The 17500-nt window shown below is 46.7% G+C and overlaps 3 protein-coding genes across 4 annotated transcripts in view; 1 reads left to right on the top strand and 2 right to left on the bottom strand.

Annotated features, from left to right (window-relative positions):
* Nucleotides 1–7061, bottom strand: part of kif28 (kinesin family member 28) — an 11888-nt gene extending 4827 nt beyond the window's left edge. Inside the window, exons 1-14 of the mRNA XM_063006805.1 lie at nucleotides 7008–7061; nucleotides 6372–6563; nucleotides 5744–5947; nucleotides 5494–5529; nucleotides 3802–4029; nucleotides 3554–3708; nucleotides 3272–3383; nucleotides 3064–3131; nucleotides 2521–2663; nucleotides 1941–2062; nucleotides 1292–1382; nucleotides 1147–1207; nucleotides 616–739; nucleotides 209–371 (exon numbers count right to left, since the gene is read on the bottom strand). Of these exons, the coding sequence (XP_062862875.1) occupies nucleotides 209–371; nucleotides 616–739; nucleotides 1147–1207; nucleotides 1292–1382; nucleotides 1941–2062; nucleotides 2521–2663; nucleotides 3064–3131; nucleotides 3272–3383; nucleotides 3554–3708; nucleotides 3802–4029; nucleotides 5494–5529; nucleotides 5744–5947; nucleotides 6372–6563; nucleotides 7008–7061 (1753 nt within the window). The remainder of the gene's footprint in view (nucleotides 1–208; nucleotides 372–615; nucleotides 740–1146; nucleotides 1208–1291; nucleotides 1383–1940; nucleotides 2063–2520; nucleotides 2664–3063; nucleotides 3132–3271; nucleotides 3384–3553; nucleotides 3709–3801; nucleotides 4030–5493; nucleotides 5530–5743; nucleotides 5948–6371; nucleotides 6564–7007) is intronic.
* Nucleotides 7062–7753: 692 nt separating this feature from the next.
* On the bottom strand, nucleotides 7754–12312 carry tfb2m (transcription factor B2, mitochondrial). Of its 2 annotated transcripts, none has more exons than XM_063007875.1 (10): nucleotides 12060–12312; nucleotides 11813–11910; nucleotides 11230–11662; nucleotides 10801–10892; nucleotides 10525–10678; nucleotides 10068–10216; nucleotides 9539–9628; nucleotides 9333–9395; nucleotides 9079–9230; nucleotides 7754–8755 (listed from the first exon to the last, which is right to left on the bottom strand). In XM_063007875.1, exons 3-10 carry the CDS (start codon nucleotides 11639–11641, stop codon nucleotides 8566–8568), a joined length of 1302 nt encoding a protein of 433 aa, XP_062863945.1. In that variant the 5' UTR covers nucleotides 11642–11662; nucleotides 11813–11910; nucleotides 12060–12312; the 3' UTR covers nucleotides 7754–8565. The 2 variants fall into 2 exon arrangements, with proteins under 2 accessions (XP_062863945.1, XP_062863946.1); XM_063007876.1 differs by having other exon boundaries at nucleotides 11230–11659.
* A 986-nt stretch (nucleotides 12313–13298) lies between these two features.
* Nucleotides 13299–17500, top strand: part of smyd3 (SET and MYND domain containing 3) — a 28220-nt gene continuing 24018 nt past the window's right edge. Inside the window, exons 1-2 of the mRNA XM_063006934.1 lie at nucleotides 13299–13474; nucleotides 16737–16800. Coding sequence (XP_062863004.1) covers nucleotides 13314–13474; nucleotides 16737–16800 — 225 coding nt within the window. The 5' untranslated portion in view covers nucleotides 13299–13313. The remainder of the gene's footprint in view (nucleotides 13475–16736; nucleotides 16801–17500) is intronic.

Below are 17500 nucleotides of genomic sequence, written 5' to 3'. Positions count from 1 at the left end.
GCCTGCTTGATTATGGACAGTGACACCGGGTAGATTTGTTTGTTGGATCATGTCAGCTTGATGTAGAAAGACCACTGTTCCATGTACTGTGTACTTCTACAAATCTTGGTACCTGAAGCTTAAACTGGCTCTGAGCGACACCCCTGACCTGTCTAGCGGTCGTATGTATATATATATATATATATGGTATATCAGACGGTGTACGTACTCTGGCTGCGGGGATCACACAGCGTACGGAGGTCGATCCCTTCAGCTGCTGCCACTTCAGACTGGAAATAATCGTAATCGTACTGGCTCCAGTCCTCGCCCGCTCGCTCCGACGGGAACCCCATAAACAGGAAGGTGCTGTTAGAACCCAGGATCAGGCGGTCCTGAGAGATCAAATACCACTTATAATAAATAACTATAGCATAACACCTGAACACCATACACTGAAAAATTTACATTTTTTACCCTCTACAGTGCATAATATTATCAAAAGATTCATTAAATCCAGAGATAAAACAAGATGCTCTATGCTTCTGTTAGCCTTTCACACCCTGTCCCAACATTTCTGGACTGCAGGTTTGCAGTATTATTATATTATGTATGTAATACAGATGTAGTAATGATCACCAGGTGCCGGAGCTCGGTGGTGTGGGTTATGGTCGCACCGTTGACTGTGATTTTTGACCCCGACACTGGAGTGACGGTCACTTGTCGCTGGTGATTGGAGAAGATAGCGTGTCGGTCCTGGATACTGCAACACAAACACTAGCGCATAACTATCACAGTGTAATTGAAAACGAGGACCAGAGGTCACATGATCAGGCTTGCATTTGGTTAATTGGTTTTAACTTGAGCTCTTAATCTCAGAACTGCTGCCTACTGGATGTTTTTTCCATTGTACCTGTATAAACTCTACAGACTGTTCAGATTCAAGACCAGCAGCAGCAGCAGCAGGTTCTGATGAACTCAAACCAGTTGGTCTGGTACCAACAGGTCCCTCAGATCAGTTTCTTCATTCTGATGTTTGATGGACTGAAGATCTGGATCTGGAGCAGTCTGTGCTGCTGCCGTGTGATTGGCTGGTTGGATCCTTACATGATCGAGCAGGTGTAAAGGTGTTCCTAATAAAGTGGCCAGTGGGTGTAGATCAGAACTCACCCCAGACCTCTGATGCAGATGGATTTAGAGGAACCGTTCGCCAACCCCACGTCCCAGTCACCTTCATACAAACACAGTCAGAGGTTCAGAACGTGAAGATAAACTCTGAGCGTGATGAAGATCTCACCATGATGTTCTCACTCACCCTCCTGGAGGAAAAGCTTGATGACTCCAGAGAGCTGAACGTCCTCATTAATGTTCAGCATGTACGGGAACATCTGCATCATCCTCCTCTCCTGAAGACGTGACGGACAGATGAATAGTCAGAAAGAAACACAGAACCCTAGTCTCGATCTGGTCCCACTGTGGTTTACAAGGTGTAACATAAAGCCTCCAGAAGGGGGCGCTCATGTACAAGTTTATTTTGTGTGTAAGTTGCTGTTTATGACCGAACAGAATCAGCAAACAAGAGAACTATAAACAACATCCAGCCCTGAAAGTACCCTGCCTCACCACCATCTACCTGGGGGGCGGTGCAAGCAGCCTAGGGAATTGGGCTAGGGAATTGGAAATGACTAAACTGGGAGAAAGGATGCAAAACTGTGGGTCTGTGTGAAAACCTAGTGACCTGCCCTGCTGCCTATACCTACCTAAAAGGATTCTATAAGACCTGGAGCTCATAATCAGATTATTTAGAGGCTCTACTAGGAGCATTTTAAGGAGTCGAATTTAGACATGCCCTGTTCTCGGGAGTGTAGGATGATGGGAAATGTGTGTGAGTAGAGAGAGAGCTAGGTTCTCACACAGACCCTGTATGTATGTACAGTATGTATGTATGTATTATATATAGTGACCTGTGTGATGGTAGTGTACTGGCTCTCCCAGTCCTGTAGAGCTTCCTGTAGGTGCTGCTCCCACAGAGTCTGTATGGCTCGAATCTGCAGCTCGTTATGAGTTAATAAACGTCTCAGATCTTCTACACACAGAAATATGAGCATAAACACGACGTAAATATTCAGTTATTACATGTTTATGATCATTTTTACTTCATGAACGTTCATCCATCACTTCAGGACCTCACATGAAGCTACAGTAATAAAATACCACATCATTACCACATCATTACTACATTATTACTGCATTATTACTACATCATCACTGCAGTACTGCAGCAGCTGTAGCCTAGTGGTTAAGGTACTGGACTAGTAATCAAAAGGTCGCTGGTTTAAGCTCCACCACTACCAGGTTGCCACTGTTGGGCCCTTGAGCAAGGCCCTTAACCTTCAATTGCTTTGACAGTATACTGTCACTGCCACATTGTCCATACATAGCTGCTGATCCATGTGAACTCTGAGGTAAACATTTTACACAACTATTAAAAACATTTTATTGTAAATAATAAAGTATTTATTGATAGATGTTATGGGTCGGTACTCGTCTCCTGATCTGCCTGTCGACCCTCCTGGTCCAGTTTGTTCAGCCTCAGCAGCAGTTTAGCATTTTCAGCCTTCAGTTCTTTAACCAGCCTCTCCGTTGGGCCCTCGTTCACCACGGCCTTGTTCTGGATCCTCTTGGCCCTGAGAAGAGCAGAATGACTGATTTATGTTTGGGAGAGTCTACGTGCCCGTAGTTAGGCTCTGAGGTTGTCAGAGGGACAGAGCAGGTCGAGGTTTTAGTGATAGATTCAGGGAGGAGCGATTGAGACGATCTGAGCATGTGCAGAACAGGAGTGAGAGTTTGGTGCTGCACCACCCCAGCGCCCCTGGTTTAGTTTTATTGGTGAATATAAAGATTGTGAGTGTGTGAGTGTGTGTGTGTGTGTGTGTGAGTGTGTGTGTGTGTGTGTGAGAGTGTGTGTATGTGTGTGAGTGTGTGAGTGTGTGAGTGTGTGTGTGTGTGTGTGTGTGAGTGTGTGTGTGTGTGTGTGTGTGTTTATGTAATAAAATGGTTGTGTGTGTAGTGAGGTGATGGCCGCACCGCTCGGCGTATCTCAGGGTGGAAAGCGACTCCTCGTAACAAATATCAGCAGGACTGAGGGTCGCGATCTGAAAATAGAGAAACAGAACAAACGTTTATTTTGTTATTCTAAGCTTCTCACGTCTTCATGTCGGTGCTGCTGCTCTGATTCCAGTGTAGATCAACATCTGGAGGATCAGTTTGGTAGATTAGGGAATGAAACCCTCACCATGGCGGTGCGGCTGTTCCCCCCGAGTGCCGACTGCAGGAGTTTGGTCAGGACCGAGTCTCTGTAAGGAATGTAGATGGATCTCCTCCCCAGAGCCACTTCTGCTAAAGCGCTACAAACAGAAGCAGATACGCTAAACGTTAGCATACTGGATTCATCACGTTCTGTTGGGAGCTCTGAAGAACGTAACGGTGACCCTTCTCATCCTGTCTGAAGTTCTGAGGTCGTGGCGCCCATCGTGTATCAGATGGAGCTGTGATCATGTGTGTTGTGGTTTCGGACCTGATGACGTTACCCAGCGTGGTGAGGCTGAGGTTGATGGCGGTTCCTTCCCTCAGACGATCCACCTCAGACCCTGAAGATCTCTGTCGTTCACTTCCTGCCAGGTCCACCAGGTTAATGTTGGATTCCTTGGTGATGCACTCTCTACAGAAGATCTGAGGAGACAAAATCCACCTCAGGAACTGAAGGAAGGATCTGAGAGATGTTTAGATAAGAAGAACTTCCAGCACATGGATTTGAGGAGTTACCTGTTTGAACTGTAGGATGATGATCATGTGTGAGCGGCTGCTGTTGGCGTTCATGTTGGTGGTGGCGGTGGTGCGGGTTCGAGTACCCTGCTCCATCAGCTGCTCCACCTGTAGGGCGCCGTCACACGCCACCCTCCTCAAGCCCTCCACGTAAAACCCACGCTGCTGATCCTCACGTACACGCAGACCGCCGGGGGAGCGGGGCGGTCGGGATAACAGGTCCATCACCTACATGACATGGTAACATAAACCACTGGCTCAACTGGTTATCATCCTACTGGTCTGAACTGGTCTGAACTGGTTCCTTCTTTCAACAGGAAGTGAGCTATATAACTCCGCCAGTCCAGGCACAAGTTACAGTCTCCACGGTGTCACCGGTCTGGTTTGGCACCCACCCTAAGGAACTGGTCATGTCTAAAAGACGAAAGGGTGGACGGTGAATCTCCTCATTCTGCTGTAACAGCGCCTCCCTCTGATTACTGGCTGCTTAAGGTATCAGCAGGAGTGGTGGAGGAGTACAGAGAGTGTAGTGTGTTCCTCTGTACATGTTAAGGCTCAGAGCTCATTGGTTCATTAAGCTACATAACCAAGAATGACTGGAAGGAGGGACATGTGAGTATTTTACCAGCCACGCCCTCCTATCACTCCTATCAATCACTGACCCCAGTGGTCATAAATTCCCAAGGACACAGTACAAAATCCAATGAGCTGTGGACCAACGAGACTGCCACGCCCTCTAAGCATGACCACCGAAACCTCGTATCTTGAGATAAACGTGTGCTGGTTTGAGCAGCTTCATCAGTGTTACTGAGATATGTGTGAGTAGAAGGATGAGTGAGTGGGTGAGTGAGTGAGTGGGTGAGTGAGTGAGTGGGTGAGTGAGTGGGTGAGTGAGTGAGTGAGTGGGTGAGTGAGTGGGTGAGTGAGTGGGTGAGTGAGTGAGTGAGTGGGTGAGTGGGTGAGTGGGTGAGTGAGTGGGTGAGTGAGTGGGTGGGTGGGTGAGTGAGTGGGTGGGTGGGTGAGTGAGTGAGTGAGTGAGTGGGTGGGTGGGTGAGTAAGTGGGTGGGTGAGTAAGTGGGTGGGTGAGTAAGTGGGTGAGTGAGTGAGTGAGTGAGTGGGTGAGTGAGTGCGTGAGTGAGTGGGTGAGTGAGTGGGTGAGTGAGTGAGTGGGTGAGTGAGTGAGTGGGTGAGTGAGTGAGTGGGTGGGTGAGTGGGTGGGTGAGTGGGTGAGTGAGTGAGTGAGTGAGTGGGTGGGTGGGTGAGTAAGTGGGTGGGTGAGTGAGTGAGTGGGTGAGTGGGTGGGTGAGTGAGTGGGTGGGTGAGTGGGTGGGTGGGTGAGTGAGTGAGTGGGTGAGTGGGTGAGTGAGTGGGTGGGTGAGTGAGTGAGTGAGTGAGTGAGTGGGTGAGTGAGTGGGTGGGTGGGTGAGTGAGTGGGTGAGTGAGTGGGTGGGTGGGTGAGTGAGTGGGTGGGTGAGTGAGTGGGTGGGTGGGTGGGTGGGTGGGTGGGTGAGTGAGTGGGTGGGTGGGTGGGTGAGTGAGTGAGTGAGTGGGTGGGTGAGTAAGTGGGTGGGTGAGTGAGTGAGTGAGTGAGTGAGTGAGTGAGTGGGTGAGTGAGTGAGTGAGTGAGTGGGTGGGTGGGTGAGTAAGTGGGTGGGTGAGTGAGTGGGTGAGTGGGTGAGTTAATGATGTTACCTGCTCGTTGTAGATTTCCAGCATACTGAAGAAGACCTGAAATCAGACCACACAGACCATCAGACCACAGCTACACACGGCTAAACGTTTATAGAGACTCGAACTCAACATTGCTTAAAAGAGACGAGGAGACACCTGGAATGTCCTTGTTTAGTTGCCCAAAAAAGTATTATCAGAACATACCGGCTCATGCTGTGTAATAAAACACACAGACACACAGACACAGACACAGACACAGACAGAGTGAGACCTGGCACTGGCGTTTCTCCTGATTGGCTGTGATGAAGCTGAAGAGCGAGCAGCACAGATTTGGGACGAGGCCCTTGTTGGCCCCGAAGCCCATCATGGAGTAGCTCTTCCCGGAGCCGGTCTGTCCGTACGCCAGCAGGGTGGCATTGTACCCCAGCAGAGCGTTCTCCACGATGCCCTGTCCCACACCCGCAAACACACTCACCTGAGCAAATAACACACACACACACACACACACACGAAGGTTCACAGTTCATATTTACATTTTTGTACATTTTCAGTATTTAGCAGACGCCTTTATTCAAAGCAACTTATATTACAGTTACAGTATACAGTCTAAGCAATTGAGGTTTAAGGGCCTTGCTCAAGGGCCCAACAGCAGCAACCTGGCAGCGACCTTCTGGTTACTAGTCCAGTACCTTAGCCACGTTCAGAAGCTTTTTTTAGTGGAAACGAACTGAACTGGTCCAGATTCAGATTCATTCACACATAATCACAGTGTTTCAGGTGTTTGTGTCTGGCGCCGCCTGCTGGTGGATGATGGAACTGTATTTTCTGTGTGGACCCTGAATCTGCTGTTAGAAATCCCGCAGTCCCATCCAAAACATGGGGAAGGTTTGTTGTGTTACCTGGTCAGCGTAGCGGCCGCCGTCCTCCTCAGGAACCAGAAGTCCGTCTGACCTCCTCACGAAGCCGCTGTGAGACCAGAACGCTAAATCGAAGGTGAACGTTCGCTGGTGCTGCTGAGCGCGCGGATCCTGAATACTGATGGTGTTAGCGTTCATAGAAACGATACAGCGACTCCCAGCATCCCTCTCTCTCTGCACACACACATACACACACACACACACACACACACACTGAGCTGTTAGCTACATTCTGAATTCTACTACTTTAGTCATTTCCACTTCCCAATTGTAATTTTCTTGCCACTTTTCACTCCTGCGCTGGTCAAGAAGATCCACAGACTATCAAACGACCCTCAGTCCTTCACCGCTAGAGAGCTGTATCACGTATGGAGAGTCACGTTAAGCTCCTCAACACCCCCCCCCCCCCCCCAATAATGCAGGCACCTCGACCAGCCAGCAGAGGGCAGAATAGATCAACATGTGATGAAACCCAGTCGACCTTCCACACCGGCCGAGCAGAACCACAGACTAGCACGTTCCTCTGTGATGTGTAACAACTCCAGCCACGTCTTTGTACCAGTAATAATAATAATAATAATAATAATAATAATAATAATAATAATAATAATTTTAGACCTTGTTGAAGGGTCGAACTCTCACTGCTACTCTCACACAGTCTCTCGCCGTCATGATCCTGTACTGTGTGTGTGTGTGTGTGTTAGTGAAGCTGGATGTATGTAGCGTAACATGAACTAGGAGAGCAGATCACTTTCACCAAGCTCATTTATTTATTCATAATGCTCACACACACACACACACACACACACACACACACAAGGAGGGGACACGTACTGCAGAACTGAGTTCAGTAATCACACACAGAATCATTTACTCTTATTTAGGGCCAATTTAGAGAAGTCAATCCACCTACTGCATGTGTTTGGGAGGTGGGAGGACACACACACACACAGTGAGCTCTGTAAACCGGGTTTGGTTTGATGTGTTGGTGTGACCTCAACACTAATGAACAGCTGTGGGATGAATTGGAACATCGATTGCATTGAGTCCAACATCACTGCCTGAACCCACATGTCGGTAGGAAGACTAGCACCCACTCTCTCCGATTCTGTCCAGGTACAGCGAACTTAATGTGACTTTCTTTACCTGAACCAGACAGCAGGAGGCGCTGCTGCAGCAGTAATGAGGAGAGACTCCGTCCCACCTTCCCTTCCTCAGACACAACTGAGACTCAAACTCAGGAGCTGGGACTCTCTGGACGGGACACTTGCTAGGTGAGAAGCCCTTACTTAATAAACTACATTTCCCATGAGCACCTGCATGACCGGTACTGAATAAATCCACCAATAAAAACACCAAACACGTTTTATTACATTTAAACTTTATTACAAATTTATATTTAATGTTTTTATAAATTAACAAAAAGAAAAAAAACATCAGAATTCTCATGAGAAACGTATTTTATATTTATTATATTTATTAAATCATTCTGATGAATCCTGAACACTGATGAGTTACTGCAGTAGAGCTGGAGGTCTGTCCTGATTATCACTTCTACCATATATCACAATAATTCAAACCCACGTCTCAGTATCAGTAACGCTCCAGACCAGCGATGTTCAGAACACTCAGCTGCAGCTCACAGGCGTTTATAGTTCATTAGCAGCGTTAGCTTTGTAGCGTCCTGCTAATCGACTGCACACGCGCTACGAGGAGCATTTAACCCACACCTTACTTTAATGTGTAGAAGTAAACAGTAACAGTTAGTGATGGACAGCACAGTTAAAGGTATGTGGACTAACATGGAGACTTCATTGTAATTGATACTAAATCCCTGCAGTCATGTTTCCAGATCCTGTAGAAAGCTCTCACAGTGAACAAATGAGCAGCGACTGTGTATTAATGTGAGGCGTCCACAAACTTTTGCTCTTGTAGTTTGATTGATCAGTAGAAGTGTGGACTTGTTTATTATTTAATGTATTTCTGTAAATAAAAATAAGGTTATATATTTATAGTAGTGTCCAGATACTTTTGAACTGTTGGTGTTGTGATGATGCAGGATGAAGCTGAATCAGCGGTACCATCATCATCATCACAGTGTATCGTTCCGTATCGTATCGCTCCGCCCCGGCCCGCGAGCGTCTCTGTGCAGGTTAGCATTAGCGTGCGCGCGTGTTTATCCACAGCCGGTGTTCTTGGTGTTCTCCAGGATCTCCTCGTACAGCCAGCTCTGTGTGAACTCCTCAGATCTCTCCATCAGCTCGAACAGCCGCTTGTACTCGCCGGGGTAGACCTGTCCCGTCAGCACGTCCTCGTACAGCCCCATCTGCAGCAGGACGTCCCGCCCGCTCCCCGAGCTCCAGGAACTGTGGGACAGAGGAGCACACGTTCACTCCGCCAGCTCCTCCTGCACCCCTGAGCTGAGGGTACGCCAGCAAAATACACCACAGTGCCAAACCACGAGAACGCTGGACATTCCAGAATCAAACCTTTTCTGTTAATATGAAGGCTGTCCACTAAATTCTGTGTCAGTCAGAATCCTTCTGGGTTCTGTTTTACCCTTCTGCCCCAAAATACCAATATCAAATATCGATATTATTTTTAAAGATGAGACCTTGACCGGGTGAGTTCAGAGCCGCGTGTGTGTGTGTGTGTGTGTGTGTGTGTGTGTGTGTGTGTGATGCCGTACTTGAGCTTGTCGATGAGTCTGCAGCGGCGCTTGGCGAGACACTGTTTGACCATCATCACCAGCGTGCTGCTGTTGAAGGGCGTGACGGGACCGGTGAAGAAATCCTCCCGCGGCGTCATCCTCACCAAACACAGGTGCTCGTTAGGAACATGCTAAAGCACAAAGCACAAGGGGGGTTAAACTAACACAGAATCATGGGTGTGGTCAGAAGTATTGGGACGTGTTCTGGCCGTGTGGTGGATGATGGGACTCACGCTGCTTTTGGGGATGGCCAGTCCTCCGTTCTTCGACGTCGTCACAAAAGACGACCACGGTTCCTACACACACACACACACACACACACACACACACACACACACAGGAACCTGAGCGCAGTCACTGACTGTGTGTTCTCGTTAGGTGTTTCAGCCACGCCCACATCGTTACCAGGTAACAACATCAATTCATCTGAGATTCTGACCTGATGAAGCAGCTCGATGTCACATGACATCTGCCAGAGAGCGCTGAGAGCCTGATAGTTCCTGTTATCACCGGGTCTGGAGACCAGCTTCTATACACACACACACATTATATACACACACACACACACACACACACATTATATACACACACACACACACACACACACATTATATACACACACACATTATATATATATTTATATATACACACAGACGTTTAATAACGTCTGTATATAATGTCTGTGTGTGTGTGTATAATGTGTGTGTGAGAGACTCTTACAGTGTACTCTCTCTCACTGATGAACATGATGAGTGTGTGTGAGTGTGTGTGTGTGTGTGTGTGTGTGTGTGTGTGTGTGTGTATAATGTGTGTGTGAGAGACTTACAGTGTACTCTCTCTCACTGATGAACATGATGAGTGTGTGTGAGTGTGTGTGTGTGTGTGTGAGACTCGTACAGTGTACTCTCTCTCACTGATGAACATGATGAGTGTGTGTGAGTGTGTGTGTGTGTGTGTGAGACTCGTACAGTGTACTCTCTCTCACTGATGAACATGATGAGCTCCACTCGGCCGTATCGGAACACCGACTGGCGCTGGAACAGAGAGTAGATGAGCTTCCACAGCAGGTTCCTCTCGTTCCTCTGAGAGAAAATCCCCAACACCTTCACCGGGACGTCTACACACACACACACACACACACACACACACACACACACACACACACACACACACAAGTTACACATACGTTAAACACACACACACATAATAGTGTGGATCGTGTTTGGTCAGAGTTTTAGCGTTTGCTTAATTTGATTCTCAGTCTCGTCTGTTACACGCCCAGATTCTATCGATTTTTCAATAATATTATGGACAGTAGATGGTGAAACTCTGATCTCGCCCCATATTGCTTCTAAGTGCTTCTTACACAAGCATGACTGCATTAGAACTTCAGCTCCTGTCCCAAAATGTTCTGGTGTGACCCACCTGCAGTCCAGGGAACCTCAGAGATCCCCAGATCAGTGAAGAGCTTCTCAGAGAACATGACCGGGGGCTTCATACTGCCCTGTCCAATCGGGTCCAGCTTAAAGAAATCACAGTGCACCACCTCCAACTGACCGTCCAGTTTACTCTCTAACTCCTGTAACACACACACGCACGCACGCACGCACGCACACACACACACACACACACAGGACTGATTAGAGGATGGTGTGCTTTAGACCGTTTCCTCCTGGGTGAAGGAATCTGAAGCGTCTTTACCTGCAGGTCGGGGAGGAAGGGTTTATCGCTCTCTAGCGCCACCACTCTGTGAGCGCCACAGTTCAGCAGCGTTCTGGTTAACACTCCAGGTCCTGCACACACACACACACACACACACACACACACACACACACACACACACACACACACACACGATGATGATGATGAAGGATAGGAAGCTGGGGTCAGTGCACAGTTATTATAGAGCACCCACCACCGTACTTCGCTGTGGGTTTGGTGTTTCTGGGATCGTACGTTGGTGTTTCTATCTCAAACGCAAACATGGCAGACTCAGAAACCCTGTTCACCTCATAAGATGTACATTTACTCACTGCACCTTTACAGATTGTTTACAGAGAAATGTACTTGTGGAACTGGAGCTCTCCCCGTGGATCTCTCCCAGTGCTCCCAGCACCATTGAGCTCGTACCTGGGTTGCACTCGAAGATGACGGCTTTGCCCTCCTCGATATCTGCCGTCAGATGATCGGTCACCAGCCTGGCCAGAGCCGGATCCACGATGAAGCGTCTCAGGTGTTTACAGGCCAGAGCTTTCCGCGTGTTCTCCTCCAGCTCACCCAGATCCAGCGGGTCGTAGCGGCTGAGCGGACGCTGCTGGTTCAGGAAACTGGCGGCGGCGGCGGAGAGGTTCCTGCGGGCTCTGTCTGAGGAACTGCCCCCCCGTGTCCCCGGGCTTCTCCTGGTACTGGAGGGGAAGGAATCATGGGAACAGTGTGGTGCCGATGAGGACAGAGATCTGGTTACTGGTGCAGAGCGACCCGGTCCGAACAGAACCCGAACCGAGAGAACCAGGAACCTGGAACCACCACAGACTGATGCCATGATGGATCCTCACTGCTGCTGCTGAGGAGAGAGAGACACAAACACGTTCAGGTACTGATTCAGAACTTACTACTGGAGATTCTGTGTCCTTCTCATTATTACAAGTTCTTTCTTCATTCTTTTACTTGTTTTCTTCCTCACATCAATAATTATTCTGCTTTTATTGCTCACCAGAAGTATGTGGACACCTGATCATGAGCTTTTAGGTGGCCAAATACGTTTTCCCATCAAACCACTGCTGGTAAACTGGACTGTGATCTGATCTAGACCTGTATAGTTGTATAACAGAATCAGAACACAGAACATCAGATTCATCAGAGTCTGATCATATAAACACATCTAATAAACTTCACGTGCTAAGCTAACGCGAGCAGCTAATCAGACGATCACTTATATTAATAATTATTATAATACAGACCTGAATTATTAAGATGAAGTGATGAGATGATGCTGGAGAGTGAAAAGTTTGGATCTGATCTTCATCCTGCACAACACACTCACACTCCGCTGCTGGGTGACATTGAACACGCATGTTCCTCACACACTCGCACTCATCCAGAACACACGCGTATTCCGACAAACCCCGCCCTCACTGCGCTCTGATTGGATAACTGACAAGCATTCGCTGCCTTATCAGACGTGTCTCAATCCGCCAAAGAATAGTGCGCTTAACTGAATAATCCTGAGAAAGAAACAGTAACAGCTGGTGAGGATCGAACCCAGGACTCCAGGACCCACGCTAAACAACCACTGACCGCTCAGACCTGGTCAGGATCACAGTGGATCAAGAAGCAACAAAAAGAACACACTCACTCACGCAGTCACCTGATTCACTTCCACCTAGGGGCAGCCAATCCACCTCCTGCATTTTTTGCGAGAAGCACCCAGATGAAAGCCACGTTGACACGTGGGGAGAACATGTCAATCTTCTTATTAACTTTTTTTAAATGATGTAATTCTACAAATTTCCTTCTTGGATCAATAACGTAATCTATCTATCTAATTGAAACGCAGCCGTAGTGTGCACTGGATGAAGGGAACTCGAACTGTCAGCCAATCAGAGCGCAGGGGGGCGTGGTCTGTCTGAATACAGGTGGGGTTAAAAGTCGAAAACAATCGTTACTAAACAGCAGCGCTTTTTCTGCGTCATTAATCGGCGACGGCGCCTCAGTTGCGCATAACGGTGTTTATAAACAGTTCTTATAAAGCATTTGTTTTAAGAATGAATAAATTAGTTAGTAAAACACAATGTAACTTTTGTTTTTAAATCATCTAATACTTAATTAAATACACAAACAATTTATTTATATTTAAATAGAAATTTCGCGTTTCGGTAGTGTTTTTATGCGTAAATAAAGCGCATTATAAAGCACCGTAAAGGCACTGTTTTTTGGGACTGATCGCAAATCTCATATTTCTTCCGATGTAGGCATTAAGTGTGTGAGTAAATTTAAATCATTTAACGCCCTAAAACGATACATTTGGCGACGTTGACATAAACATGAATAGATATGACAAGTTCATATAAAATCAGAGACTAGAAGTACACTAGAGTTGCATCCCTGTACCCTCTGTAGTGCACTATGTGTAGTAATGAGGTGTATTTGGGACAGAGCCGGTGGCTGTAGTGGCAGTAATGGCAGGATCTGCAGCGTGTGCATCAGGATTAAAGATGAGCCGTAAATTCCAGAGATTCATCAGTGAGAAGAAAGGAAACGGATTAAGATCAACTCGTGAGATCAGAGCTGGAGAACTGATTTATTCTGCAGCACCTTTTTCCTTCTGCGTCTCTAAACCCTTCATCCAATCCACCTGCCACAGCTGCCTCACCAGGTGAGCGTTTAAACATCTGTTTCACCTGTTACAGGTGCATCAGGAGTAACATCTGCACACCTGATCCTTCACCTGAACATCCGTCCTACAGCACAGAGTGAAAAATCAGACATAAACAATAATAATAAAGCATGGATCCAGAACTTCAGATCATCTGCACTTCAGACTGAAGAGAGAATCTCCTCTGTGGTGTTGAGTGTTGCAGGGTTGTTGTTACCTGACGGGCTGCTTTCAGTCTGAGTTTATACAGAAAGGTGCAAAACAGAAACGATCCAGTGAGCAGCAGGCAGAAACACCTTGTTGATCATCAGTATAAAGTGATCAGGTTTTACACTGATGCTGTTTCTGCCAAATGCCAGGACGGTGGGAGCCAAGTGGGTGGAGTTTTGGACTGTCACTCTAAAGTTCTGCTATGCATTGTTGGGCCCTTGAGCGAGGCCCTTAACCCTGTCTGCTCCAGAAGCATCATACAATGGCCGACCCTGCTCTCTGACCCCAGCTGGCTTATACAGAGAGACATCTGACATGTTTTTCTGCCTAACTGCAGCTTTGCTGAAACTTTTATCAACAAGGTATTTCTGCCTGCAGAACTGCCGCTCACTGGATGATTTTTGTTTTACACTGTTCTGTATAAACTTTAGCGTCTGCCTGTCATGCAACACTCGGTCCTTTAGATTTTCCTTTAATGATCTGATGTTTGATGTGAAGATGAACTGAAGTTCTTGATCCAGCAGTTCTGTGTGTAAATGTTTCACTAATTTAAACTCTGAGCAGAATTTAATCTAGTCATGATTATAATCAGATCTGTGCTATTTAAAACACAACTAACATGATGTTAACAGCAGTAAAACAGAAATAAGTTTAAAATCTGATTATTTGAGTGTTCTGGCTCCTCAGTGTGGCGCTTCCTCTGTAAGAACAGCAGGTGGCGCTGTTACTCTTCTGAATCAGAGCTGCTCAGCCCGGAGCTTCTACATCATTTATTTAATTATTTATTCTGTATAAACTATCATTAAAAATTCACTTTTATTAATAACAATCACTGATAAAGAATAAAACCTACAAACATGCAGTAACTCCAACAACTCCCGGAGCTCCAGAATGTGTTTCATTGTGTGTGTGTGTGTGTGTGTGTGTGTGTGTGTGTGTGTGTGTGTGTGTGTGTATAATTGAGCAGTGTGTTGTGCTAAAAGTGCTTCTTATGTGAGGTGAGGAAGGTGATTAGTTTCTCACAGGGGGGCACATTCATTATTATTATTTAAATAAATGAAATGACTGAGAGCTTAAACTTCACTGTACCGATATTACAAACAACTCTTAATGAGTGTGTGTGTGTGTGTGTGTGAGAGTGTGTGTGAGAGTGTGTGTGTTAGTGTGTGTGTGTAGGAAGAGAAGTTTGAGATCAAAGTGCAGTAATTATAGCCGCTCAGTGTTTATTACTAATGAGCCTAAAGATCAAATTCACACACACACACACACACACACACACACACACACACACACACATACACACACACACACACACACACATACATATAATACAATATACACACACATACACACACACAATTATCCAGTACCAACAGTGCACTAAACCTCCAGTAAAGGGTTCGATTACATAATTAATCAGCTCATCACGTGTAATTAGTGAGGGTTTGGTTTTATCAGCCGCTATTAAACCATATCAGTTAGAAAGAGTCTTAAAGCTCCACCGAATCACAGCGAGAGCAGTGAGCTTCAAATAAAGGGGGCGTGGAACAGTGGTGAATCCACTCCACTCAATGGCCGCTGTATTAGAAACACCAGACTGATACTAGGTAGAAGCTGCTGCTTTAAGCTGTTCCTCCATGTCATCACTTCATGACAGAACTGCCACTCACTGGAAGTTTTTTCCTCATCGTTCTGCATAAACTCCACCGTGTAGAGACTGTAGAGACTGATAACCTCTGACCCTGACCCTGTCTGTGATCAAAGCTCCTCAGATCTTCCTTCTGATGTTTGGTGTGAGGAGGAACTGAGGATTTCGGTCCATGACTGAAGGACTTTATACGCCACGCTGCTGTTGCTAATAAAGCTTCTGATGGTTTTGGTTTCAGTTGCTCTGATTGTTCCTCCACGTTCTGTGCTCCTCCGTATTAATCTGTTGATTCCCTCGCGGTGGGGAGGTGTGTGTGTGTGTGTGTGGGGGGGGGGGGGTAGGTTAGTGCCCAGCCTGCTGATCCTCCTCCTGTGTTCAGATCTAATTGGGTTCAGAAGGTTCCTGAGGTTCAGCGTGTCGCTCGATCTGAAGGTCAGAGAGTCGAACATCTCCAGACACCGATCCTCGTTATCCCTCGTCTCTGTGCAGCGCCATCTATCAGCCAGCAGAGGGCGTAACTCTGGCGGAGGGGATTCCTTATACTGCTGCAGTTATGCCCCCTGCTGGCTGATTTACGGTGCTGCACAGAGACCCTCGGATGAGCTGTAAGTGGATGGTGCTCGGAGCAGGGGATTGTGGGTAAATCTGTGCATCCACACCTCCGTGCTGAGTGAGATGAATTCCTGATGAAGGCAGGACGAAGCGATCGGTGATAATTAGCGCTTCAGTTTCCGTCTCGTTCTGCTTCAGCGGGTTTCTCATTTTCAGGGTTACTGACTCGCGGCTTTGTACCCTCGTGTGTGTGTGTGTGTGTGTGTGTGGTGTGTGTGTGTTTGTGTGTGGGGGGGGGTGTTATACTCTCTCTTTAATCCCTAAACCTGAGCTAATAAGGTGTTTGATTTCTCAGCCGGGAGGTTAAATTAAAAACTTTCCTCCTCGTCCTGAATCACGTCACAATAAACCACCAAACGTCTGTGAGGGTCACTGACAATTACAATATAAAATGTCTGTGGTTAAGGTACTGGACTAGTAATCAAAAGGTCACTGGTTCAACCCTCACCACTGCCAGGTTGCCACTGTTGGGCCCTTAAGCGAGGCCCTTAACACTCAATTGTTTAAACTGTATACAGTCACAGTCCTGCACGTCACTCTGGATCAACTGAAAATACTGAACTATAAATCTGCTGTGCTGAGAATTCATTGAGGTTTTTAATGTGTGTGTGTTTATCCTGTGTGTGTGTGTGTGTGTGTGTGTGTGTGTGTTTATGTGTTTATCCTGTGTGTGTGTGTGTGTGTGTGTGTGTGTTTATGTGTTTATCCTGTGTGTGTGTGTGTGTGTGTGTGTGTTTATGTGTTTATCCTGTGTGTGTGTGTGTGTGTGTGTGTGTGTGTGTGTGTGTGTAGAGGTGACAGGATGATGAGATGTTCTCAGTGTAAGATGGCTCACTACTGCAGCACTAAATGTCAGGTAAGATCTGATCTCATTCACATTACCTGTACCACACACACACACAACCAGTTACACCAGTTTAGCTCCAGTACGTAGTGTTTCTGTAGCTTTTAAAAAACGAGTAAATGCTAACATGATCATGGCTGGGATCGATTCCCAGGTGGGACAGTCCGGGTCCTTTCTGTGTGGAGTTTGCATGTTCTCCCCATGTCTGTGTGGGTTTCCTCCGGGTGCTCTGGTTTCCTCCCACAGTACAGAGGCGTGTAAGTGAGGTGAACTGGAGATACTGAACTGTTCATGACTGTGTTTGATATTAAACCTGAACTGATGAATCTTGTGTAAGCAGTAACGACCCGTCCTGTCATGAAGGAACCAAAATGTAAAACATCACGTTACAATCATAATAAATAAATAAATAAATAAATAAATAAATAAATAAACGTGCTAGGCTACGATGCACGTGATTGACGGGTTTGGAACTAAACTCAGACCTTCTGAACACTAAACCTCACCGCGTGTTCCTGCGTCTAGATCCCAGTGAGTCTCTGCTCTCCTCTTCAGTTTGTTTAGAGTGAGGATACTGATACACACGTGGAGCCCCCCCCCCCCCCCCCCCCCCCCGTCCCCTTACCTTCATTTCAATAATCAGAAACATTCTGATTGTTTATAATTATGATGAATTATTGATTAATTATAGATTATTGATGATGAATTGTTG

The sequence above is a fragment of the Trichomycterus rosablanca genome, chromosome 13 (genome assembly GCF_030014385.1).
Source record: "Trichomycterus rosablanca isolate fTriRos1 chromosome 13, fTriRos1.hap1, whole genome shotgun sequence".
NCBI classification, from domain to species: domain Eukaryota; kingdom Metazoa; phylum Chordata; class Actinopteri; order Siluriformes; family Trichomycteridae; genus Trichomycterus; species Trichomycterus rosablanca.
This window is presented reverse-complemented; position numbering and strand designations above follow the sequence as displayed.